Genomic DNA, 26,589 nt, shown 5'->3' with positions numbered 1-26,589 from the left:
CCATCAGATCAATCACTATGTCTTTCCTTTGATCCTGAATTATCTGAAAAAATAAAAAAATTCGAGGAATAGGAAGAATCTGGCCACTTACTTACCACATTTGGCAAATACAAATGATAAAAAAGCCTCAGCTATTCTAAGGAGACAATCCTTAGCAACTTTCTGTGGCCGTTTCTCTTGCTTTTCCATGTGTTTTCCCAGTCTTACAAAATATTCATTTGTGGATGGATCAAACTCATTTATAAATTTGATAGTGAGGGACTGGCCACGTTTAGCCTCTATTCTACCGTGGCTCTGTCTCTGCCTCTCTCCCTATACATAAATGCAGACACACATGCGTGCACACACCATGTGTGTTTATTTGGAGGCGGGGGAAATAGGATTTATTATTTTTTCTGTTTGTAGCTAAGAATCATGAACCATGTAATAAATAAGATAATTCTATATTGTCATCTTCTTTGTAGATATAGTAAGAAAAAAACAATAACCAAAGCATTTAAAAACCAAACAGGAAAATATTAAGGAAAATTTAGGTTACAATAAATAAGCAGGAATACCAGCCAGCCACCACCATGCAGCCCAGCCCTGATTAGGTGCACTTGCCAGTCCAGGCTCTGCCAGCACCAGGAGCAAGCAGGGGGCCCCAGGGGGAGCCGTGGGTTGGGGGGGAGAGGTCGGGGCCGGGGTGGGATGGGGGAGAAAGAGAAACCTTCCAGCTGGTTTCCTGGTACTCAGAAGCGGGGAAGGAGCCATACCTCCCATAGCAACCACCAGAGATGGCCCCTTGCATCCCATTCTGGAACACTCCCTCCCTTCCACATAACATTAAAGAGAGACGCAAAGCTTGACTTTAAGAAAATGTTGCTAGAATAATTTATGGCTAAGGACCTTCCCACTTGAAAGAGCCTGTAAACCCCATTCAAACTGTGCATGCATCAGAACATTCCTTCTTCAAATTTTCTGCCACAGGTAGGCTGGGCAGGAAAGACTTTCCTCAACAGGTATTTTCTTTTGATTCGTATAGAAAAGGAGCTGTTGTTTCTTTTCTTTTCTTTAAAAAAACTTGCTGAATGGAATCCAGTTTTGCCTATACACAGATTCCTAATCATTCCTCCAGATACACTTTAAAAATCACATTGATAAGCTCATTTCTCCATTGATTCATTCAATGCATTAATTAAATGATGATGACAGGACTTCTAGATGGTCAGACCAAAAGAGACCATGGACATGTGGCATCCCAGGCCCCTCATTTCACCCGAGACTGATGGAGGCCGGGCCAGCTCTATGGCCTGGGCCCCCTCACCTTGGCCTCCTGATCTGGTACCATCTCACCATCCCAACCCAAGGACTTGGTGTACAAAGCCTCATGCAAAAAGTATGTCCTTTTTCATATCTTCAGGAAGTGAAAAAATTATAATATGAAAGAATTTTTGTACCTCATTCTGATTTACAAAGGTAATAAATATTAGCAAAATGGAATGATAGACTCAAAGGGTAAGAGTGCCTTTTGAAAAAACAAATGGCAGAGTTTGTAATGTTTCCAATTTTTTTGACATTAGTTTATCAAGTCATATGCTTTTCGCATATGACAACTTTTCTGTCTTCCTGCAGGGTTAGGAAGTCATTCTATAAAGACAACAATACCACAAAACAACACTCAGAGAATACACATTCCACAGCATTGACATTTATAATCTATGGTTCTACTCTACAACGTCCATTGTGGTCAATACACACACCATGGAATTGGCTACAAAAACATCCATTTTCTATTTATTTAAACAGAAGGAGGATGAAGCTACTGATAACATTTCAATAAAATATCTGATTCAGAACTGTCAATATTTCCAATGAAACGAAACTGAATTTAGCGAGGGTATGGGCTGACTAATCAAATGTAAGTTCTGGACAATCTTATTTAAAACAGTAGATGTTCAGATAGCTAGTAAGTCTTTTCAGGGATTTTAATAAGTAATTTAATATGCCAAATTACTTTTCTTATGGGTCATATATGTGTGTAGGAATATATTAATATACTATCACCCTTAGCCTTTTATAGAATTTTTTGTGCCCAGTTCCACAAAATAGAACCCTAAAAAAACCTGTTAGCTGACAGATCCTATTGTGAACTAAGAGCTTCAACTGCTGAATACCCTAATCCCCCAAGAAAATTACACCAAAAAAAAGAGGACATTTTATGACAGAATCATTCATTTATCTCAAAACCAGAACAAATAGAAAACAACACCAGTAAGGGAAGTTGTATGTTTTTCTGACCTCTACTGCAGAAACAAACAAACTGAGCAGATTGCAGACATGCGGGAGCCAGCACTGTATAGGAAAGGATTAACAAATCAAACTTAGTACAACTTCTGTAACTGGATTGAAAGTAGACTCTTAATAAAACCAAATTATTTCTTCCTCAAGGCAACCATTAGCTACAAAGGAAAAATGATTTCATATCCTTGGTCCATAAAGAAGACACATTTATTTACATTCTCAATGGACTAAAAGAGGTTTTAAACTGTCACAATTAAAATTTTATGCTTCCAAAAATATCATATGATCAATGCACTTAACTTAAAGCTTTAGGTATTAATAACTTCATTTAGACTTCTTAAAAAACCAACACAAACATACTTTCTAGAGTGCAAAATGCTTCTTATTTAAATACTTCGATAACACAAAAGCAATTTGTTTTTAAACACAGGAATCCTTTTCTGAAGGATTATCACCACAGAGACATCCATTGCCGGCAATGGACATTGAACACAACTGCCAGCTTGGTAAATGCAAACACTGCCATTGTGCATTCAGTTTCTTCACCTCCCCAGATTCATTTGTACAAACTCATCGTCGGACTCTGGTACATGCACATATATGCATCACAAAGAAGTCTCCGTGCACATCCTTGGATTCTTCTGGAGTCCAAGGAATGTAGGTCTTCCAGAGACATTTTCAAGTACTCGCCTACTTCTGGGCATGGGGTAACTTGAGGAATGTTGAAGCCATTCTGACCACCTGGGGGAAAGAGGAAAAGCTCTTTTCAGGCGAAAAGTTCCAAACCCTTATTTGCTGCCCTGACCCACACCTAAGCACTTCTATAGTCCCATGATTTAGTAAAGGATCTGAAAGACCTAACTTTATTTCTGAGTTCTAGAAGTTAAGGCCTCTTTTTAACTCTTGACAGTTTTCTCATTTCTTGGTTTCTGAAAGGATTCTAGGGCTGGCAGTGAATAAAACTGGTGAAAGGACACATCCTGAGAAAAGCCCCAAACCTGCTTTTCAAGCTGCTCTCTGTATTCAATTAGGGAACAATGTTGTATACACGTATGTATATGACATTCAGTTCTTCACATTTCCACATCCCCTCCCAGACACAAAGCACCCCAGTATACTTCATCATGGCACTCGGTCCAATTTAGAAAGAGCTAGTAAAATCAACACTAATATATTTCCCTACGTTTTAGAATATTTACACAACTATAGCAAGAATTGTTCTACATATCATCAGACTATGAATGACAATGTCAAGGAGGATGGTTTTAGGGATTCCAGGAAAGAGCCTTCTGGTAAACTCTCCCACTGTCTTTCCAAACAGACAATTCTCATGCTTTGTATTATACTGTTCAATGCAAATGTCAACTGGGATGGGGGCACCCTTCTAGATGGGGCTGTGCTGTATCCCTCAGGTGTCTGGGAGCTGAAGAAAGCTTGAAAACACTTGTCTAGGGCTTGGACCTCTGGTCAAGCAGCTGCCACAAGGAGCTATCCTAGATTCCAAGGGGGCCACACTAGAAGACCTTGGGAACTAAAGCTTAGGAAAGCAGCTAAAGGAAAAATGGGGTATGGGGAGAACAGAGGCAAGTGGAAGTCATACTTCACAACCTTGCTAGGCCTGGCCTGTGGGCTCCAGAAAGGCAGGGGCTTCACTGTTTTGACAACCATTTCATTCTTGGGACCTATCACAGCCCCTGGCACTTCCCATGCACTCAGTAAATGTTTTTTAAGTGACTAAGCATCTAGAAAATGGCCTGGGAAGTGTAGTATATTTGCCATTTCAAGAAGAAATACAATAAATGCAGAAGAGGCTTAGTTTTCAAAAGAGGGTATTTACTTCTGTTTTGTTGTTAGGAAGACAATATGGTTCAGTATAAAACACATAAGGTCTGAGATCAGAAAGACTGAATTAAATACCAGCAATGTGACCTTGGGCTCCTTCAAACTCAGTTTTAACAACAGAAAAACAGGAATGATCCCTGTCTTGCAGGGTATTTCAAGGATTTACATATAATGACCGAATGGCCTTCCCAAAGAGCTTGGCACTCAATAAATGGCAGTTAGGGCTTATCCAGAAATTAGAGGAGCCTGAAAATAAAAGATGATGCTGGGAAAAAAAAAAAAAAAAAGAAACTCTCAGCCTTAAAATAAGAATTAGGGATTCATTTTTTGTAACAACGAGTACGTGCATGTCAAAATATCAAAACAATATTATTCCTTAATTTAGGTAGCAGGGTGGTTAACACATTTCAAGATTTAAGGCTGTGTCACCAAGATATTGCTGAAAGGATTTTCTCACAAAATATTTTATTGCTCTGAAAAGGCTATCCCACGATGAACCATCCCACTACAAACTAAAACGATGCCACAATGCAGAAGAAAGGTTTTCAAAATACCATCCCGATCAGCCATGCTGTCAAAGAAGAGCCAGGCAGAGGCGTCTTTCCCATACTTCACGAAAGCAACATAGTGGCTTGTTTCTATGCAGAGAACAGCAAACAGCTCCATCTTCTGACAGGGTATGCAGCCGTGTCTCCAGTCCCAGTCAGGCAAGTCTTTGGGAAGTGACACTGGGTTATAGTTATGATTCACCCTCTTGGGATGAAGGTGGACCTAAAACGGAGCAGAAGAGAAGGCCGAGACTGAGCCCAACTCAGTGTTTCAAGTCAATGGATTTCACTTACTCTAATCTAACACGTGCCTTATAAGTAGGAACCAAACACTTCACAGAGGTCTAACAAATAAAAAGTCAGAAGGAGCTAAATAATACCTTTTTACTATGAATTTTTAAAAGTTAATTATGATTTTCAAAACCCTCCAAAACCTGAGAGGCTAAACTTGCATATAACTGTGCCTAAGAGTCTCCCCCTGAGTGCCTCTTTGTTGCTCAGATGTGGCCCTCTCTCTCTCTAACTAAGCCACCTTGGCTAGTGATCTTGCTGCCCTCCCCTCTACATGGGACCTGACTCCCAGGGGTGTAAATCTCCCTGGCAACGCAGGATATGACTCCCAGGGATGAATCTGGACCCGGCATCATGGGATTGAGAATATCTTCTTGACCAAAAAGGGGATGCAAAATGAGATGAAATAGTTTCAGTGGCTAGAGATTTCAAATGAAGTGGAGAGGTCACTTTGGTGGGCATTCTTATGCACTATATAGATAACACTTCTTAGGTTTTAATGTATTGGAATAGCTAGAAGTAAATACCTGAAACTACCCAACTTCAACCCAGTAGTCTGGACTCCTGAAGACAATTATATAATAATGTAGATTACAAGTGTGATTGTGATAAACCTTGTAGATCATACTTCCTTTATCTAGTGTACGGATGGATGAGTAGAAAAATGGGGATAAAAACTAAACGACAAATAGGGTGGGATGGGGGGATGATTTGGGTGTTCTTTTTTTTACTTTTATTTTTTTACTCTTATTCTGATTCTTTCTGATGTAAGGAAAATGTTCAGAAATAGATTGTGGTGATGAATGCATAACTATATAATCGTACCATGAACAGTTGATTGTATACCATGGTTGATTGTACGGTATGGGAATATATTTCAATAAAACTGAATTTTAAAAAAAAAAAAAAAAGAAAAAAACCCTCCAAAACCTGAAATCTGTTTTCAACGACATATAACTTACTGTCCAACAAGTGAACATCCATTAAGAGAAGTCAAACTTACTTGAGTGTTGCAAGCTTTACAAAACTGTTTGATTTTTCCAGCTGAGATGTCAGGGTCCTCATAGCATTCTCTACATTCATACATGGCAAGTCCTCCACATATTCGGCACTGCCTGGGAGCTAAAATGGTGAGAGTGGGAGGGGAGCTGAGGTGCCTTTAAAAAATGCATTCTTTCATTTAAAAGATTAGAAAGAAAAGTTATGCTTCAAAAAGGATAATGTTCAGGGACTCCAAACAGTCCATCCCTTCCCCCACCCCCATAATCTTTAAGTTGGATTTCCCTGGATTCCAGATCTCTTCAAAGACATTTTCTCTGACCCAATGATAATATTTTTAAATAACATATTCTAGGGTGCTTTTCCCCAATTATAAAAGTAAAGCATGTGCATTGCTAAAAAATTCAAGGGAAGTATAAAGAAGAAAACTGAAAACATCTACAATTTCAATTAGCAAGAGAAAACCACTGCCAATATTATTGTGTACTTTCTCCAGTAATTTTATATCTGCATATGTATGCATATATGCATGTGTGCATATGTGTATATATTTATACTTTAAGCTCCTAATGTAGAAAGTATCAATATACTTAACTTTTCACTTAACATAATATCATGACCATTTTCATATATACTGGTTTCCAAAAAGATGAATTTTAATGGCAATTGTTTCCTTATACGGATACCATAATTCAACTATTTTCCTCTTATTCACAGAGTTTTTATAATTTATTAATCATGTGACAATAAACATTTACATATAAAATATTTATTTGAATCTCTGATTACGTTTTCAGAGTAAACTTCTAGAAGTAAAATTATTGACAATATTCAGGTACTGAATTGCCTTTTAGAAGAACTGTATCCAGTTATACTCTCCATTGAATGAGAATGACCTGTGAGTCTACTTCTAAACCACGCACAAAACAAACTAAAAAATTTTATACTTACTGTCTTCGAGTAAATCTGTTATATTTAATTCCAGAGAAGGAAAAATTTTTTTAAATAGTTTAAAGTCTTTTCCAAATCGAGGCATCTGAATAATCAGACAAGAGGGTGCCTAAAAAAAAGATATATATTTTTAGAACCAAAGTTCTAGAAAATGTTTTCCCTATGAAATTGAAATGGTCATGGCTGTCAAACCAAGTAGTGACCTTAGCTATAATGTTGATAGACTCTAAAACATAATCCAAATACAACGTGGAGTCAGGAGGTAACATACCAAGAAGCCAAGTCTCCAAACAACCCATTATCTCACGGACACACCAATACCTCGAGGAGGTTGTTAAATGACCTTGGGCCTCAAATAATATCCACATTCCACTTTGGGTTGATATTTAATAAAGGTTTGAAGAAATTGTTTTTGCAAGAAGAAAGCAGAAAGTGTCATTCTTTATATTTCAACAAATAAATAACTGTGGCTGTTGGGGTGTCACCAAACATGCCTTTCAAAATGAATACAACAAAAATAAGCTACAAGATTACTAAAATTGTGAACAGCCTCAGTGGACAATAAAAGAAAATCATATTGCTTGTTCATAAATACATCAATATAAGTGAATTTAGCCACATTTTCTCTCTTAACAAAGGGGAAAAAGGAAACATTCAAGTTTGATATATTGAGACAGGATGCTTGGATAAAATGTTAAATACTTAATTAATCTAATAGAAAGAGATGGCAGTTCTTTTAAAAACCATAAATCTTCCTGTTGCTTTCAACTACCTAAAAGTTTTTAAGTTATAAACTAGCTTGCTTTTTTCTTTGGCACTAAGAATTCAAAAAGGTCCATTGTAATTCTCTGGTACTTTCTGTAAGGACAAAATTGAAACACTGCACACTATTTTTTTTTTTTTTTTCTATTTGTGTTTTATTAATTTGTGGTTCAAACTGTTCTCAGCTGGTAAAAATTAATAGTTATGGAATCCACAGTGGTGTTAATAATCCTAAGGACTTTCAGACAAAATACAATGAATTATCACTAACCTCTGCAAATTTCAGGTTACTGTTGATAAAAGACCATTCTAACAACTGCTGAATTGTAGGAACTCCAACTTTCTCATTTTTTTCCATAAAAATTTGATAGAAGTAACAATCTTGTACTTTTTGACCTGCTGATCTAAAATCACAAAGAACAAAAACAGGCAAAAATATTTTTTTAAATGCTTAAATCAAAATGTGAAGCTGCTCCAGCAGTATTTGAGAACAGAAAAACTATGCAACTGGTGGTACAACTTCGGAAAGTTAGAACAATAGGATGAACAGACAATGGTTTAGATTAAATTATTAAATATACTTAAGCATAGACCTTAAAAATGATTTCTTGCTTTAGTTTTTTATTGAAAAGTTCCTTTAGTGATCTGATGAAAAATAATGGAATAGTATCAGCGATCGAGAAGCACTGTATGAACGATAACAACCAGAAGCTAAAATCAATGAATTCGCTGTCACTGTCCAAATCTAGAAGGCTAATGCTTGAAAAGGAAGAAAAAGAAATTCTTATATGTCTGATTGGGACACACCTTTAGAACCCTCTAGTCCAAACTTTACATTTATAAAATGAAGGCCCTGAGATCTAGGAAGGATAATCACTTCCCAGCAAGTCAAAAGCAGAGCTAGGAAGAGAAGGCTGGGGGAGGGGGGGTGGTCAACAACCACTCATTATTCCTTCCCCTAAAGCATGCTGTCTTTTTAGAAGGCCACTCATTTATTCAACAAATACCAAGTAAGCACTTGCTATACATAGTGTCATCATTCTTATTTTACTATAAAATGACATTAATCTTTAAGACAAACTCTACCAAAAGAATTAATAATCTTTAAGTTTTATTATTTACCTTTTTAGCAGAATTTCTGAGCATAGATTCTGCCTGTTACATCTAGATTTAATCTAGATTTCAAGATTAGTTAATCTGCTTTCTATCTCTGCAAATTTGCTATATCCAGTCATCTATTTTAAGTGTTATCATACACTATTTGTACTTACATGCCTTGCTTATTTCAAAGAGCATAATGTTTTCAAGGTTCCTCCTTGTTGCAACATGTCTCATACTTCATTCTTTCTTATTGCCAAATAATATTCCATTGTGTGTATATACCACATTTTGTTTATACATTCAATTGGTGATGGACACTTGGGCTGTTTCCATCTTTTGGCTATTGTGAACAACACTGCTATAAGCACATGCACAGGTATCTGTTTGAGACCTTGTTTTCAGTCTCTGGGTATATACCTAGAAGTGGAATTGCTGGGTCATATGGTAATTCTATATGTAATTTTGGGAGAAATAACCATATTGCTTTCCACAGTGGCTGCACCATTTTACATTTCCAGAGTTAAAGTTTTTTCCAAGGAATAATATTAACAAAGTTTTTATAATGAAACCTCAGCAATTCAGAGACCAACCATCAGAAACCCTTAGCTTCCCAAAGCACCTTATACCCTGAAATTACCCTGAAATCAACAAATGCCTACAAAACTTACTTGGTAACAAAGCAGAAGATTCATGAGAACACACAATAAATAAAAATGATAACCAACTGGTTGTTGATGACTATAAAGGCCAGCATTTTTCTTTGAAAGTCAAAAAATATAAAAAAATAATAGGTAACAGAAAAAAAATGAAACAGGAAACTAAAAAAGAAAGTAGTAGAGGTCAATAGTTGCAACAGTTAGAAATAATAATGGCAGGGGAGGAGGGGTTGAAGGGAGCCGGAGGCAAACACTGATGCAAGACAACCAGAACTGAAGACACAGAAGACTCACAGCTTTGTGGAAATGTGGTTGAGGGATGAGGGAGAGGGAACAAAACCTACTCGAACCCCGTTATTAAAGTTTTAGAACGCAAAAGCCCTTGCATAAGCAAGCCACACACATCCATGAATCTCAACAAAGCTGGTGCCACCGGACTAAACTGTACAATTTGGATTGTGGCTTCCAAAAAGGAATATCTAAGGGCAGAAGGATACAAATGTTGTACTAACTTCAAAAGAAAATGAACATCTACAAGGAAGGTAAAAACACTCATGGATTTGTACAATAACTGACTTTGTGTTCGAGACCACAATGGGTAGCCACTAAAGTTCTTAACAGATCCTGGGTTATCTAGCACTGTGGAAAACAAAATAGACTGTAATACCCATGTAATAAGAACACCCAAACCATCTTCTATAACAAGAGGCACTCAGTAATACAATTGGAAAATCTCTTTAATGCAGCAAAAACTCAAAAAGGGGGAGGGGAGTAATACTGAATAGTGTGGGCTAAGCCATGTATTTTATTTAAAGGATTTTAGTGTTTCAAACCGACATACGAACTACATAAAAAATAAGAGAACAAGTAAGCAGATCATGACACTGTATTCAGTATTCCAGAAGGCTTTCAGAACTTTAATGTCCTGAGAAGTTTTATCAAACTGATTAAGCAATGACTTTGCAATGCCTTGCAGTTGTCATTCTCCTGGTAACACTGGCTCAACACCCCAGTTCACACAGGATGAAGGCAGGCTGACCCTATACCTGCTATCACCTCCCATCAATAAAGTTTCTGGTGCTAAGAAACTAATTAATCTACAGAGCTCTCAAATTTGCCTGGTTAAAAAACACAAATTTTGAGTATTCCTTTATTTTTTTGTACCCACAGTGCCAGATAATTTTAGAACCAGTTATTAACCTGAAGGTAATCAAACCTATTTTACTGCTAAAAACTGTGGAATTCATCCTAAGGAGATGGTATTTACGAATACTTTACCAGCTTCCTTACCATCCAGTCCTACTAATACAATCTATGGAGCTAAGCATTACTTCAAGAAAAAGTACAACTACAAAATTCTTTTGTTGCTGTAAAGTTGGTATTTTGTGTAGATGTTATATAGTTCCACAATACAAAAACTAAAACTTTGGACTAATGCTTTCAACTTGAAGTGCATTAAAAGATAACAAGGATTGATGGAAGGATAGAGGGATGGATAGGTTGATACACAGGAAATAAAAAAACAAGTATAGTAAAATGCTAATGGTAGAATCTAGGTGATGGGTATACGAAAGTTCACTGTACAATTGTTTCCATTTTTCTATAGGCTTAATTTTTTAACAAACCATTGAAAAAAATTAAAACTTTAGTAAGGTTCATACTTAAAATTCTGCCAATTCAACCTTTAAGGGGAAACTAGAGAAATACACAACCTGGGGTCATGTTAGCAAAAGTATCATCCTCAACATCTAAAAGGTGAGGGGCTGAAGTCAGTGCTTACCAAACCCACCAGTCCTAAATGGTGAAAAATATTTCTTCCTCATGCCCCATTCATACTCTGACCATAACACAACTCATTTGAATTCAAAGGAAACAGAAGGATGCAGTCAGATGCAGATGACAAAAAAATACTTTGTGTCAACTGTTAGGTAAAGAGTAAGCCTCAGATTGTTTTTGTTTAACCCATTTACATTTATTATGATTATTTATACATTTGGGTTTATTTCTATACTTTTTTTTTTGTATTTTCTTTGCTTCTTTTTCTCTCCTACCCTGCTTCTTATGGGATTGGTTGTATTGTCCTTATTCCCTTTAATCCCGTTTTTCATCTGCAAAGTATACATCCCACTAGTATTCTTATAATGATTAACTTTAATTATCTATCACATGTATGCCTTGATCAAGCCTAAGCAAATCATCATCTCTAATTTTGTCCCAAGGATCTTAGAACACTGTGCCTCCAATCATCACCCTTCCTTGTTTAGTGGCTATGTCTCATCTTATGTTTAATCCCCACCCCTCTCATACACAATTAATCATTATTATTATTTCATTACTATTATTACCATCATTATTGTTTTAAAATGTGAATGCTTAATTTACTTACATTTAACCTACATTTAACAATTTCTTGACTCCTCCTTGTTTCTAATATCCTACTCCTTTTTTCTAAATTCAGTTTTTGTTTTAGTAAAGGATATCCTGTAACTTCATCCTGTCCTTCCTACTCAGGTTTTCCATGCATCTTTAATCTTAAAATTTAAGTCTGTCAAAATTTCTGAAAAATTATCAGCTATTTTCTCTTGCAATATTGCCTCTTCCCTCTTCTCTCTATAGTGTCTCCTTCCAGAACTCCAATTAGAAGTGTGTTGGACTTTTCATGCTATCCTCTATGTCTCTTATCCTCTCTTGTTTTCCAACTCCTTATCCCTTTGGGCTACATTCTGGGTACTTCATTCAGCTCTGTCTTCAAATGAGTAATTTTCTCTTCAGCTGTACTTACCACATCCAGTGAGGCAATCCCCTCTCCCATTCATGATATATTTTCTATTTCTAGAAATAACATTTTTGTTTATTTGTTTTTGTTTGTTATCAGATCTGCTTTTATCTTTTATTGGTACCTAGTCCGTCTTTTGTCTCTTCAATATCATTTAGTAAATATTTTATAGTCTCTTTGAACTCTTTTTTTTATTTCAGATGTTTAAGGTACTCATCCTCCTATTTGTTGCATCAGCTGACTCTACCACAGCCAGAAAGAAAGGCTTAATGGAGGGGCAGAATAACACTTGAAATAAGGGGCTAACATTTAAAATATCTTTTTGTACCTTTTAATAATTTTTAAACCAGTGATCCTCAATATTAAGAGGCTACTTAAGGCGGGGGAAGAGGGGATGTCAGTGCACCCCTGAGGGGTTGTAAGAATTTCCCAGAGCCACTTTCAAACTAGACAAGGCCTCCAGACTCTGAAATGTTTCCCTGATATACCTGTCCCTTCCTTATTCCCTCTGAGAATCACTGTAGTGTTCACCCTATGTTATTACTGAGAGTGTATTACATCCTTCACGTGCCTTGGGGTAGAGGGAAAACAGATGAAAAAAAAAAAACTGTTTTAATCATCTGGAATTTAGCTCTTCAAGATGAAAAACAAAGTTGACATTTTTCTCCCAAAACACCTGCTAGATTTTCCTACATCATTTATTAAATACATCTTTCTTTCTCCACTTGTGTTTAAAAGCTAACTTGTAAGAAACCAAAATATTATACATAGTTCATTTTATTTCTGGGATTTCTATTCAGTAATATTGATCTATAATTCTAATTTTGTACCAGTATCACACTGTTTTACTGTCTCTTGTTTTGCATGTATAGCTAATAAAACTTTAAAAAAAATTCTTCAATATCTTCACCCACTTCATCTTCTAGAGAACTCTAAAACTACTGAATTTCAGAAAAAAAAAAAAAAATCTGTTAAGATCTTTCTTATGGGTGAGTTATTTTGTGAAAAATTAACATCTTTAAAATATTTAGTCTTCTTACCTGGAACAAAACATTTCTCATGAATTAATCAAATCACTTCTTAGTTCTGTGTAAGTCTTTTTAAAAAACAAGCTCATTAAAATTCATTTCTTGGAATTTTATATTTTCATAAAATATGAAATGACCCCCTTTTCGTATTTGCTAGAAGGCATACACAAAGGATATTGATTTTTCCATGGTTATCTTTTACATGGCCAAATTACAAACTCTTTTGTTCAGTCCAATAGTTTCTAGACAATTCCCTAGGATTTTCTAAGTGAGTGTGTGTGTGTGTGTATAAAACTATTACCATCTTTGAATAGATAATAATATATATTCTTCATGTTTATGTATAATGTGTTATTTCATTACTTAGAACTTTCAAAGCAATATCAAAGTATGACTGTGATATTTTCTATCCTTCCTTCCTTCCTTCTCATCCATCAATTCAATGGCATTACACATCACTTAAGACACAGAGATGAGTAATAGTGATGGTCTGTGATTAGTTTTTAAGGAAGTATACACTATATTCACAAGAATTTTAACACAGAAACCCAGGTTAAAATCTAAAAAGATCCAGCATGTAAAATGTGACTATTCAAAGGATATGAAAAATTCAGCCACCTAGAGCACTTCACTAAGAATTTTACTGCATTGAATTCAAGGCTTTCACTCAAGGTGGGGTGGGGGTAGGGGAAGCCAAGTTAGGAAAGTGAGAACAATGGAGCAAATCTAAGTCTTAATTCTTTGAATGATGGGTTTACAAAAACAGCCGCCTCACAGCGTTTAATTAGGTTAGAATAAGATTCTCTCAAAGGGTTCACTAACTTAAGTTACAAAAAAATTTATATACAGTTTTTAACAAATGATTTGTAATAATATTTATTAGTAGAGTTAAAATTAAAAGTAAAAATTTACATTGGATTGGTTCTTCAAGTTAAGTGTGAACTCTGGAGAGAACAATGATTAAAATTAATTTGCATTATATTCACCTAGCATATTAAGGTCCCTAAATAAATACAATATTAAGTAATCACTGGTGAAATTATTTCTACTAAATGATGGCAGTGGAAATGAAGATTGCCTATTTTCTGAAACTTATTTAGCAATTTAAAATTTACCTTATTTTTAACAATGGCTCTACCCTTAAAATATGATGAAACAGGATATTCAAGAATTCTTCAGGATCTAGGAGAAAATTAAAAATCAAATAAGTTACAGACCAAATTTCAAAATCATTTCATTTTCATTTTACTAGTCATATTTATATACTGAATTCAATTTCAAAATCAAAATTATTTCAATTATTACAACATATTTCTCAAGTTTTTCTGACTACAGGAAAATATAAAGATTTAAAGATTACTATAAAGTATTATGTTTTAACTTTATCGTAACTTTATTGCATTTGAAAGGTATAATAAGTCAACTATAGTGAAATAATTTTACTTCCTTTGAGGGGTGTTGGGAAAAATGGAATAAAACCTGAAGGATGAACCCTTTAAATAATTATTCACAACTCCAAACATTACAGTCAGTTACAGTGCGCTGCTAACCGTTTCAAGGTCAGGAGTTCAATCTCTGAGTAATCCATTAGGTATGAATGGACTAAAACACTATTCCTCTACCATAAACTTCATCCCAAGCAGCCATTTTATAACTCCCTTTTTAACAAGAAAAACTAAGAAAGAAAACGTGGATAGCTCAATGCAATCCTTCACAACTGAAAGAAAAACAACTCAGAATTATCAATACTGGATGGAAAGGAAAAAATGTTTTATTTACTCATTTAATATACTAGAACCAGCCAGCTTCTTAAAAGGATTTGTTACTCCACATCATAATTCATTTTTAGAAGAGAGAAAGCATTTACAAAAAGGAGAAAAAATTGTACATCACACAGAAATTCCTAATTTACAATAAAACCCCAAAACTCCACACACAAACACACATACATTTCAGCCAATAATTTAGAATATGCTTTCAAGTTAATTTTTGAGCATATACTAAAAATTAAGAGTGTCACCTTTTTCTTCAGAGGTAAATCCTGATGCAGCCTCAACTTTTTCAAGTATTTTCCTCAGTTTCATAATTTTTGTGGCACACACATAACCATATCTAGGTCAGTAAAAAACTTAGTTAATTGATACTGGCATATATAATAAATTATGTAACATATCTTGATAATCATTAATTTATTACGTAATTCTAGCATGTTGTAAATCAACTGTCTAGACAATTATTTTGAAAAATAAAATTGGCCTCTTCTTGAAGTTTGAGAAATTAAAGATCTAGAGCCAGAACTATCCCAGACTCTATTATTCCTTAACTGTCATATACAAATACAAGAAGAAATTATTTTTAAAACAGTTCTTGATGACTGGTTTTTAAATATTATTTGCTTAAGAAATTAAAGCATTTACTTTATAAAAACAATATACCACTTTGAGAAAAAGTCCTTTTAATACTAAAGGCTGAAATAGCTACCAAGCAGAAAGGGGAAGAGAATTGATGAGAAATCCATAATCCAAAATCCAAAATCTGTAATCAAACCTATCTCCATAATTAGGACTTCTCTTGTCTTTGTCTGAATATAGGAAGCATTTAATAAGTTTAATGTCAATCCTTGGCAGGATTATAATTCGAAAATGGCTTCAACTGTTTCATTCATTAATTCTTTGCAACCAGCACATCTTTAACTACCACTAAATAGTCATCTAACCTGTTACCAATGGAAATACAAAAATTAATAGGTGAAAAAAGACAGGTTCTCTGCCTTTGAGAAGATTGCAATGCAGAAAGCAGAGGTTTCTGTACCAAATAAAACCAGTCAGCTATAAGATAGATATGAATGCTATTGACACAGGGAAATCTGATGGCAACAGGGAATCTGACAAGTGTCTCACTGGGGCAGGGTGACAAAGTATGGTCAAACCATGATTCTTAACTGGCTGGACAAGTATCTGAAGAATGTTTATTAATGGATTTAACGGTGTTTTGAAATGAAGGAAGGAGGTGGTCACGTGCCTCAGAGTTTTGGATGTGACCTGTCCTGTTCTAGTACCAATTATTTGGGGAAAAAAAGAGACAGTATCCATAAAAATTTACATAGGACAAAAAAAATACACGTTAAAATCAAAATTGATAATTACTTTAGAGTTATTTTGATCACTTCAGAATTTAAGAAAAATGAAAGATATAAGTTAGGAAATTTATTCTCTTATAATTTACTTTCTTAGTCTTGCTATAACAGGTCATTTTAAATGCTCAGTGTTTTTCAGTATTCCAGGATTCGGGGTCAAAATCTTACATCAAACTAATTTTTCTTTTAATTGTTATTAAGAAAAGTAGGTCAAAATTTTAAATTTATCTTTATATGAACTTTAAATTACATAGTTTGCTCCCTATATTCCTGAATAAACAAATGTATCCCATGGTCTGTGCTCCTAATTCTTCAGTTTAAGTTTTATAATGTGACATTATCACACATCACTACTACCACTTATCAGAAGTCTTTATCAGGTGTCTCCTGTCACTTGTCCTTGTACCATAAAAATTGCTTCTTGTAGCCAAAGGCATATTTATTTATAATTCCTAAACTAGGAATGAAAAAAAAAAAATCACCTTTTTAAGGAAGGTAGAGGGAGGCCTAAATATATTTCTTTGACCAAGAAATGTGTTTATAAAATACATCTCATTTCTTTCTAATAAATAAAAAAATTTCCCTTGTTCCTTTTCTTTCAGATAAAGTTAAGTTTAAGAAGTCAGACTTCACCAATTTGACTGATAAACATGATTACTGTTAGGGACAGTGTTGGAATAAACTATTTCAGAAGATAAGAATCCCAAGTACTACATCCGCTTTTCTAAACCTACTGCAATTGCTAAACTTTAGTGTTTTCCACCAAATCGTTTAAATCATTTCATGGCATACACCATGTACTAACCCTTGGCCAGATTTAAGAAATTAAACAAAGAAAGTAGAAGGACCAAACATTAAAAAATTGTTAACACTTCAAAAGAACTAATTTTCACCTATTTCTTACTACATGAAAGCAGGGCATAAATTAATTACTGTGCAAAAAAGCAGCAAATAGGATACCATCTAAAGGCAAAATACCGTGTATCTTCAACTTACATTCTCAGAGGATTAACAATTTCCGTCCTCAGTAGTTCTTGAGTTTCACTATAATATTCGACATCATTCTTTTCTTTGGGTCTAAGTAACACAGTGTCCAGAACAGAACTAAAAGCAAATAAGCTGCAAAATAAAAAGAATATTTTTCCTCATGTAATAACAGTCTTATTTTTGGAAAAAGAGATTCTAATAAGAATCAGAAGAAAAATAAGCAAAGTCTGGAGAACAAATAACATGAAGATTAGTTTTCTTCATTAACCCGGTTACCCAAGATCCTGGTCCCATGGTTCATTCATCGGGGCCTAGAGACCTTCCAGGTAAGGTTAAGGAGACTAGTAATATAAAAAAGGCAAACCAAATATTGACAGTGTTAAAGGATAAAAATATGCCTACAGTATTTTAAGAAAGAAAACTTCTTTATAAAAGTTGACGTAAGCTCTACAAAACTCAAACTCCAAATAGACAACCAGTAGAGGATGTCTGGAAACTACTTCCCAAGACAAACAGATAGAGAAACCCAGTGTATCCCACTCCAGATATCCTACTTTCCTCTTGCGAGGACCTAAATTTCTTTAAATGCCAAAATTACTTCTGAGTGACTAACAGCAGTAACTTGCTAATATCCAAGAAAAATAAAATTTGGCTAATACATATTTTTATCAGGAAATCCAAAGAATATTATATCAATGCTATAAAGCTTCTTGTATTCTGCCAAAAAAAAAAAAAAGGCCCACCATGTTTATTCTTCCTCCACTTCTAAAATATTAACATCCCATATTTAATTTCCTAATTCTTATGAAGTGACTATCCAGAGCTGGTAGATTACACTCAATTTAAACGGCAGTATATCTGGTTCAATCTTCAGAGCCTAAAGTTTCTGGCCATGTTCATTTGTTCCACTTTAGAATAAACTACGTATCCAAAGGTAACAGTATTTCTACTGAAAACAATGCTTTAAAATAAAGTAGCGTTGTGACTGCCTCTACCTACTAAAACAGATACTGTGTATACTGGCCAGTGGTTTATGGCAAGTCCTGTGCTTTGATGTCGTGCTCATTCTCGTCAGCTACATGATTTCCCAAGCACCCTCAGTGCTCCACCTGCAACCCTTCCATTCACCTCTGAGTCAGCACTGGCTGAATCACTATAGTAAGTGTTTGGATATAAACACATAGGACAACATTCAATAGCTTCCAAGGAAGTTATGAAAAGCCAATCTCCCTTTCTTTCCTGATCCTCAGCCATCCAGTTTCTCTACTCAGGGTCAATCAGCAGTTTCTTTCACACACACACATACATACACCCACACACTCACATACACACATACATGAGTCCCCACCCCTATGGTACTGTCTATACCCACTGCATTGATTTTAAACTTACCAGAATAAGGTTGAGTCTAAGTAACAAGAATTATAATGACCCTGGATACCTTTCTTCTTTCCAATCATTATCTCCAAACCTTCTTTTTCCATTTTTGGTGGAGTATTTTCTTCTACTACTTCACTTAAGTAGCCTCCAAATGCTCAAAAGATAAAAATGAAAAGAATTCTTTTAAAAAACTATCATAATATGTATTCCCATATATATTTATTCATTTAAAAATATATTTGGGTATTTTAATGCAAAATTTGTTTCTCAACTTGTATCTATGTTAAAGGTAGGCTTTGGTTAAACGCTATTCAGCTTGGTTTGCAAAAAATGCTGCTGTTCATTTTCAACTTCACTTCCTCCACAGCTTAAAAAATACTTTAGAGGGTATTAATCAATGTGTAAAAAACATCTGTCAAGTAAAACATCTTCCACAAAATTTTATTATTTGTCTGAAGATGCTTTATTTTCAAATTTGAAAAGAAAAAGAAAAATCCCAATGTACTCTTTCAACTGTAATGAAAAATGTTTTTCATAAAGAAGGCTTTTCTATTTATATCTGCTTAACTCTTGAGATGCTTCATCACTATTATTCAAAACTGGAAAGAGAGAACATCAGGAAATTGCCAGAAGTGATGAGGAAATATGCCCTTCATCAATCAGTCTAAAACTGTTCCCTATGACAATGCTGATTTCTTGATAAGAGAACGCTTACTGATGCACATAAAACAATTCATTAAGAGAAGGAAGTCAGTGCCAAAAAAAAGGTCACATTTCAATTTCTACCTCCTGTATTGTTGAAAATTAAATGGTTGTAATCAACAGGAAGAGAAAATAAATCTTACTCTTTTTTTAAGTCCCACTTTTCCTAATACTTTTAAAAATTTTCCTTTCTAAGGTTAATAATGATCAATGAAACCCCTGTAGTTTTCTTATACACCAACTAACAAATTTTACTGCTTTAACAGTTTGGTGTACATTGCCAAGAAACATATTTAAACATTGACACTACCATCTACTGCAAAATGAGATGAGATTAGAATTTAAGAGTCATCCAAGATGGTTAAATAACTGAAAGGCATCAAGTACCTAAAGAGTTACAACGTTCAATCTGATTGGAAACTGGCTGCAGGGAGGCAAACCTGGAATCAGGCCTGCAGCTCTTCAGTTTAACAAACAGTGCTTTCTTCAGGGCACAGGTGAAATAGCGAGTGCCCTTAAAGGTCCCGTCTGTGCAGCCTGCACACTCTTCTTCCTGCAAAAGAAACACATCCAGATGCCTTAATCTGTATCGTGCAGAGACAACTTACAAAGAGCTCACGTTTCTAAGATGTTTCCAGTTTACCCCTTCTCAGAATTCCCTCTTCAGACTTGCATTGAGAACTCGATTAACTAATCAGAGCTTTGGTCCATAGCTAACGATTTAAGAAATTAATTCCTTAATCCAACATGAAGTACTCAATGTGTTTTCTTTTAGAATTCATGTGTAAACCTTCTCTGTTAACTGGTTTTACTTCACCATTTCCACAAGTATTAAAACCTGCGGGGTGAGGGGAGGCTATTTTAACAACAAGCCCCAAAAGAAAAATAGTCTCCATTAACATGGAAACAAACAAAACAAGAACAAGAAATGTATTTAAACAAAAGGAAATGTACTAAAATTCTTCTCTCCTGATAATAAAATGTCAAACAACACGCTCTCCTAATATCCAAAGGAAAAATCTTTCCCTCTACCAAGATCTCAAAAGATCTCCAAAAATGGGGATTAGTTTTGAAAGCCAACAACATAAATATTAGAACTGATTTGGGGAGGAAGTCTGAGGAAGAAAAAAAGAAAGCTGACAATAAATTTATATTCTATTTAATGTGATAAGCCTAAATGTGTTAACCTAAAAGTCAAATATCATCCTTTAAACACAGACCATTAGGAATAAACAGGTCAGAAGCTTGAGGAGTGGCAGAGGGAAGGTAGTCAACACGGTAATAAAATTTCTTCTCTAGTGATGGCTTTTTTGACAAATATAACACTTAGCCAAGTAACATGACAAAGAAAAATCTGCACAAAATCCAAGATAGAAAAGAGTTGCATTTTTTAGGTCAAATTAAATTACCAGTTCCAGTCCAGCTAGTACTTCATTGAGTCCTGGTGGCTGACCAATCCAACGGATCACTCCATAGAAAGGAGGATTCTCTTTAACTTCAGCCAGTGAGCCTACTTCCAGACCATGTGAGTTTCCAGAAGACACGGCCAAGGGTGGGCTCTCTTGGACAGGTGCATTGTTTAGTTCTCCCATCACGGACTGAACTGACAGAGAAAGTGGACTGTGGCCAATACTTCCATTGGTGTTGGGCATCTTTGTCAGACTAAATGGTAAAGAGTGAAACCTGTTCTCATTGGATAATGAGTTCATGGAAGGAGGCTGCAGTGGTGGCGAAGAATGTCCAAAGTCCGAAGATATCTCTGTAAGTGATTTTGCAGGGTCTTCGGCAACTACAAAAAAATTATTCTTAATTAGAAAAACATATTCAAGGATATTCAATATGCCCTGCAGCTCTAAAAATACACGAATCTATTCCAACCACCTGCCTGCCATCTCTACTAGGATTCTCATAAGCATCACAAACTGAGTATCTCTAAAATAGTGTTCTTAGTTCTCTTCCCCAGCTCCAAATTTTTCTACCTCAGAAAATGGCACCCAATTGTTCAAGCCAAAAAAATCTGTTACTGATGGTATCACATAAATTATGCACTTTGTCAACAACACATTAAGTTAGAAGTCAGTACAAAAAGACATCAAAAAAATTAAGAAACAAACTTCTAAGTAACTAATGGATCAAAGAAGAAATGATAATACAAATTAAAACAAGAAGAAAAAAGAGAAGGAGAAAAAGAAAGGAAGGAAGGAAGGAAGAAAAAAAGCAAACTTTTGGAATATTGCTAAAGTGATACTTTCAGGGAAATACACAGACTTAAAAGTTTATTTCAGAAAAAAGAAAAGGTAAATATTAATGAATTTAACATCCACCCTAGGAAATTAGAAGAGTAGAATAACTCCCCAAAATGTAGGCTAGAGGAAAGACAAGACACAAGAACAGAAATTAATAAAGAGAAAACAAGCATACAACAAAGAAGATCGAAGCCAGAATAAACACAAAGGCAGAAAACAAAGAGAACAAACATACAATTAAAAGAACCAAAGCCAAAAGCTGAATCCTTAAATTTGCTAATAAAGTTGTCAGCCAGGCATTACAGATCAGTGGAGAAAGGATGGATTTTTTAAAAAATAATGCTAAGATCATCAGTTATCCATACATTAAAAAAAAATTAAAGTGAACTCCTGCCTCACACATTACACAAAAATCAATTCCAGGTGGCTTAAAGACAAATATGAAAGGCAAAACTACAAACTTTTGGAAGACAGTAATAGAAGAATGTTTTTTATGACCTCAGGGCAGAGAGAAATTTCTAAAGCATAAAAAATACAAACCATAAAGGAAAAGAATGCAAATATGGCCACAGTACATTTAAGCACTTTGTCATAGCAAGAGTGAAAATGTGAGCCACGAACAAGGAGAAAACATTTGCAATACATGTAGCTGGCAAACGGTTAGAATTTGAAGGTCTATAAATCAAATACGAAAAAGAAAAAGAAAAAACAAACAAAAAAACACACAATTAGAAAAAAAATGGACAAATGGACAAAAGACTTGAAGAGGCATTCAGACAAGAAATCCAAATCACCAGCAAATCCACGAAAAGATGCTTGCCCTCCCTGCTAAACGGATAAATGAAAGTCAAAACTACTAGAAGATATCATTTCAAAAACTAAATATCTTGAAATATTAGCTGTTGGGAAGGATAAAGAGTAACTGATACCCTCATATAATGATGATGGGAGTGTAAATTGATTATAACTACTTTGGGAAACAGTTTTGCATTATTTACTAAAGGGAAAGATGTGCATATCCCATGACTCAGTAATTCCACTTCCAATTATATACCCTAGACATGTGTAAGAACGTTAATAGCAGAGCTGTTAATAATAGCAAGAAAATAAAAACAATTCAGATGTCCATCAGAGGTCAAATGGATAATTAAATTGTAGTGTATAATTCATACAATGGGATTCTGCACAGCAGTGAAAATGAATAATTTACAACCACTACTACAACTTGGATGAATCTTAAGAACATAATATTGAGGAGGAAAAACTGTGCAACAATACATACAGTCTGATTCCATGCATATAAAGCTCAAAAACATGCAGAACTGTTTAAATACACAAACACAGGTGGTAAAACTGAAACAAAAAGCAAGAGAACAATAAATACTGAAAAAAAGATGATGTGAGCTCTGAGGAGAGAGTGAAGAGAAGGCAATGAGTGAGGGACACCTCAGGGACTTCAGAGGTAATGTTGTTTTCTTAAAGTAGGCAGTGATGACATGGCTGTTCACTGTACTTTATACCTTACAGTTCTTTGTATCTTATGAGCTTAAGATTCTTTTGTAATAATATTTAATCTAAATTACTCTTTTCTTTCCCAAACTCTGAACACCCCAGGTCCAACCATCAAGCAAGTTCTGTTGGTTCGACCTCCAACATGTATCTCAAATTGGTCCACTTCTCTTAACCTCTACTGTCATCTACCCAATCCAAGCCACCACCATCTCCCACCCTCTAAGACTGTCAGCAGCCTCTTACCTGACCTCTCTGCCCTCCCCATTCTTGCTCCTTTCCAATCAATTCCCCACATAACAAGTAGTGAGATCTTTTTAAAATTTAAAGATCTTCCGTGATCTTTCTTTGATTCTCCTGTTTAAAACCTTTTGATAGGGTTCTGGTATTCTTAGAATAAATACTAGTTTCTTACCAAGAACAACAAGGCCCTGTATAATCTGGCTCCTACCTACGTATCAACTCATTTCCCACCTCCTTTCCTTGTTCACTCTGGCCTACTTCCTGTCACTCAAATCCGCTTTTCTCACTGGGGGTGTTTGACCTTACTATTTCCGCTGCCTGGAAGGCTCTTCCCAGGGGCTTCTCTGGCCAGTTCATTCTCCTCATCCAGATCTCATCCCTACCATCCCTACCTCAAAGAGTCTTGTCCTAGGGAGCCCTCTCTCACTAGTTCCTACCACGGGGTTCGCTCCCTTCATGGCATGTCGTCCTCTATTTGTATGTCTGCTCATGCGATCATTGTCTATCATACCAACTAGAACGTGTGCTCCAGAAAAGCAGGAATTCTGTTAGTCTTTATCATGGTTGAATCCACAACACTTGGTATAGCACATGGAAATAATAAAGTAAAAAAAAAAAATTTTTTTAAACAGGAAAATGAGCTATTATAGAGAAAAGCTTTTTAAAACTATAAGTGCAACTAATTACAGTAGCAATGTTCTTTTACAACTAAATTACTTCTATTTCCTAATTTAAGGATGAAGGCCTCCTGCATATAAATTGTATTACTTTCCAATTGCATTGGCAAATCTGCCAGTCAGCAGGACAGCAACATAACCATCTGAGAAGATCCCTGTGCACATCTACAGGCCAACAGGGCTATGCTACACCACAACACAGTCCCGTGGTGTTTTGGAACTCTCTAGAATTTTTAGAAAGCCAATGCAAGCCACAGCTTAACAAAAGTTGTCTATCAGGAAATAGGAGCTCCCAGTGAAGCATCATTTAAATAAGTCTCCTGCTCTGTGGTTAGGAAGAATTCAAAGATCAAAGGCCCTGGCTGCCAACTTCACAATAACCTACCCAGAGTCTAGCTACAGGAATGAAGGCACAAAGAGACACAATCAAAGACAGCTCACTCAATTTATTCCCATGGGATAATATAACCCCAATTTATTTAACAGCTTATTTTTTATTGTTCACTTATGGATATGTTTTAGCCTATAATATAAGTGAATCCATATTAGAGTAAAAAGTCACTAAAGAATTCTATAGTACTCTTCAATTCTTGCCTTCATTTACTTTGCACACAACACAATTACTAAATCCAAGCTAAGTATTAGGAGCTTAAAAGTCTGGCAGAGGAGACAGGCAAGTCAACAAAATAGTTAGGAAGAATCTAACCTTTATAGTTAGAGAAGTGGGAGAGGAACGGAAAGGTTTTCTGGATAAACCAATAACTATGCTGAGATTTAGGAGATGCAAAAAAGTAAGCCAGACTACAAAGTAGGGCAGGACAGAAAGAAGGATTTTCGGGCAGCAGGAAAACATGTACAAAAAAAGAGAAAGCATGACACATTCCAAGAATGTCCCCAGTCAGTATGGCTGGGGATAGGAGTTTCAGGGGGAAATGACCAAGGTGAGTAAAAGGTCATGCCATCAACAGCCCAACATGCCAAGCTAGAGAATTTGCATTTTTATCTTCAAGGGGCTAAGGAAACATTAATAGACATTAGATAAACATATCTTTGCAAAAATCATCGATAGCAATGGGAAGAGAAACACAAGTGTTGTGGCTAAGCATCTGAGCTCTGGAGTCAAGCAGATTTGGATTGAAATACTGGCTCTACTATATGGCAAGTTATTTAATGTCTGTAACAAAGGAAGTTATGGGGATAGAAGAAAATAATATGTATAATATACTTGGCACGATGCCTGACACGAAGTAAGTGGTTAAGAAATGGTAGCTGTAATGATGACAATAATGACGACTGTTATCACTACTATTCAGAACAAATTTAAAAGGAACATGAGTCAGAGATAGCACCTACAGGGATAGTATGTCAATCCAGACAGGAACAAGCAAATGATCTGAAGTAAGGTAGTGATTACAGAAATGAGGAACAGGGGAAAGATTCTGGTGAGTCTGAAAAGGAGGCAATCCAGAGGACTTGGTGACAACTGGGTGTGACTAATAAAAGAGAAAGAGGAAGGCTAGGATGAAGTCCCAGCATCTACCCTAGACAGCTGGACTCTTGTCTCCATTTTCTCATTCCACATTCTTAGTGCACCCCAATCTGACCAAATTCCTCCACCAAAACCAAACTTACTAAGGTCATCAAGGACTTCCAGGTAGCTAAATCCAGTGTCACTGTGTGGTCTTCACTGTACGTGCCCTCTAATGAGCATTCAGTCCTGCTGCCCACTCTCTCTTTGGCCCTTCTGACCCAACAGACTCCTGGTTTTCTCCACATTAGTGCTGATTTGAATCTGTTATGTACCCCATAAAAAGCCATGTTCTTTAATGCAATCTTGTGGAGGCAGATCTATTGTGGGTGGGATATTTTGATTAGGTTGTTTCCATGGAGACGTGACCCACCCAACTGTGGGTGGGATCCTTTGATTATTTCCTTAGAGATGTGAACCTGCCCATTCAGGGTGGGTCTTGATTAGCTTACAGGAGTCCTTAAGAGAGCTTAGAGCTGACACAGACCCAGACACTTGACAGAAAGGCGTTTGGAGATGCTAAACTAAGAGATGAAGCCCAGAGTTTGCCCTGGAGAAGCTAAGTGAGTATCCACAGATGCTTACAGAGAAAGCCACTGTAATCAGAAGCTGAAAGCAATGCAACTTGGGAGCAAAGGACCAGCAGACGCCAGCCACGTGCCTTCCCAGCTGACAAAGGTGTTCCCAGATGCCATCGGCCTTTTCCTCAGAGACAGTAACTACTTTCTGGCGCCTTAACTGGGACATTTTCATGGCCTTAGAACTGTAAATTTGTGAACTAATAAATTCCCATTGTAAAAGCCAATCCATTTCTGGTATTTTGCAAGCTGGCAGCTTTAGCAAACTGGAAAAACATCCTTCTGGTCACTTTTTCTTGGTCTTGTTTGAAGAGTTAACCTCCCTTCACCCTAGCCATTATTAAGCTCCTTGGTCTTAATCCATCC

At 35.7% G+C, this 26,589-nt stretch overlaps 1 protein-coding gene across 6 annotated transcripts in view; it reads right to left on the bottom strand.

Moving 5' to 3' along the window:
- Nucleotides 1–1,535: 1,535 nt before the first annotated feature.
- CYLD (CYLD lysine 63 deubiquitinase) overlaps nt 1,536–26,589 on the bottom strand; it is a 50,219-nt gene continuing 25,165 nt past the window's right edge. For all 6 annotated transcript variants that reach the window (XM_037815581.1, XM_037815585.1, XM_037815586.1 and 3 more), the window contains 11 exons: nt 20,852–21,231; nt 19,830–19,995; nt 18,753–18,894; nt 17,370–17,492; nt 15,258–15,349; nt 14,353–14,419; nt 7,948–8,080; nt 6,915–7,023; nt 5,968–6,086; nt 4,680–4,896; nt 1,536–3,024 (listed from right to left, as the gene is read on the bottom strand). In XM_037815581.1, the coding sequence (XP_037671509.1) occupies nt 2,840–3,024; nt 4,680–4,896; nt 5,968–6,086; nt 6,915–7,023; nt 7,948–8,080; nt 14,353–14,419; nt 15,258–15,349; nt 17,370–17,492; nt 18,753–18,894; nt 19,830–19,995; nt 20,852–21,231 (1,733 nt within the window). In that variant the 3' untranslated portion in view covers nt 1,536–2,839. The remainder of the gene's footprint in view (nt 3,025–4,679; nt 4,897–5,967; nt 6,087–6,914; nt 7,024–7,947; nt 8,081–14,352; nt 14,420–15,257; nt 15,350–17,369; nt 17,493–18,752; nt 18,895–19,829; nt 19,996–20,851; nt 21,232–26,589) is intronic.

The sequence above is a fragment of the Choloepus didactylus genome, chromosome 22, assembly GCF_015220235.1.
Source record: "Choloepus didactylus isolate mChoDid1 chromosome 22, mChoDid1.pri, whole genome shotgun sequence".
NCBI classification, from domain to species: Eukaryota; Metazoa; Chordata; class Mammalia; order Pilosa; family Megalonychidae; genus Choloepus; species Choloepus didactylus.
The sequence above is the reverse complement of the archived record's forward strand: the minus strand, read 5'-3'. Positions and strand labels throughout refer to the sequence as shown.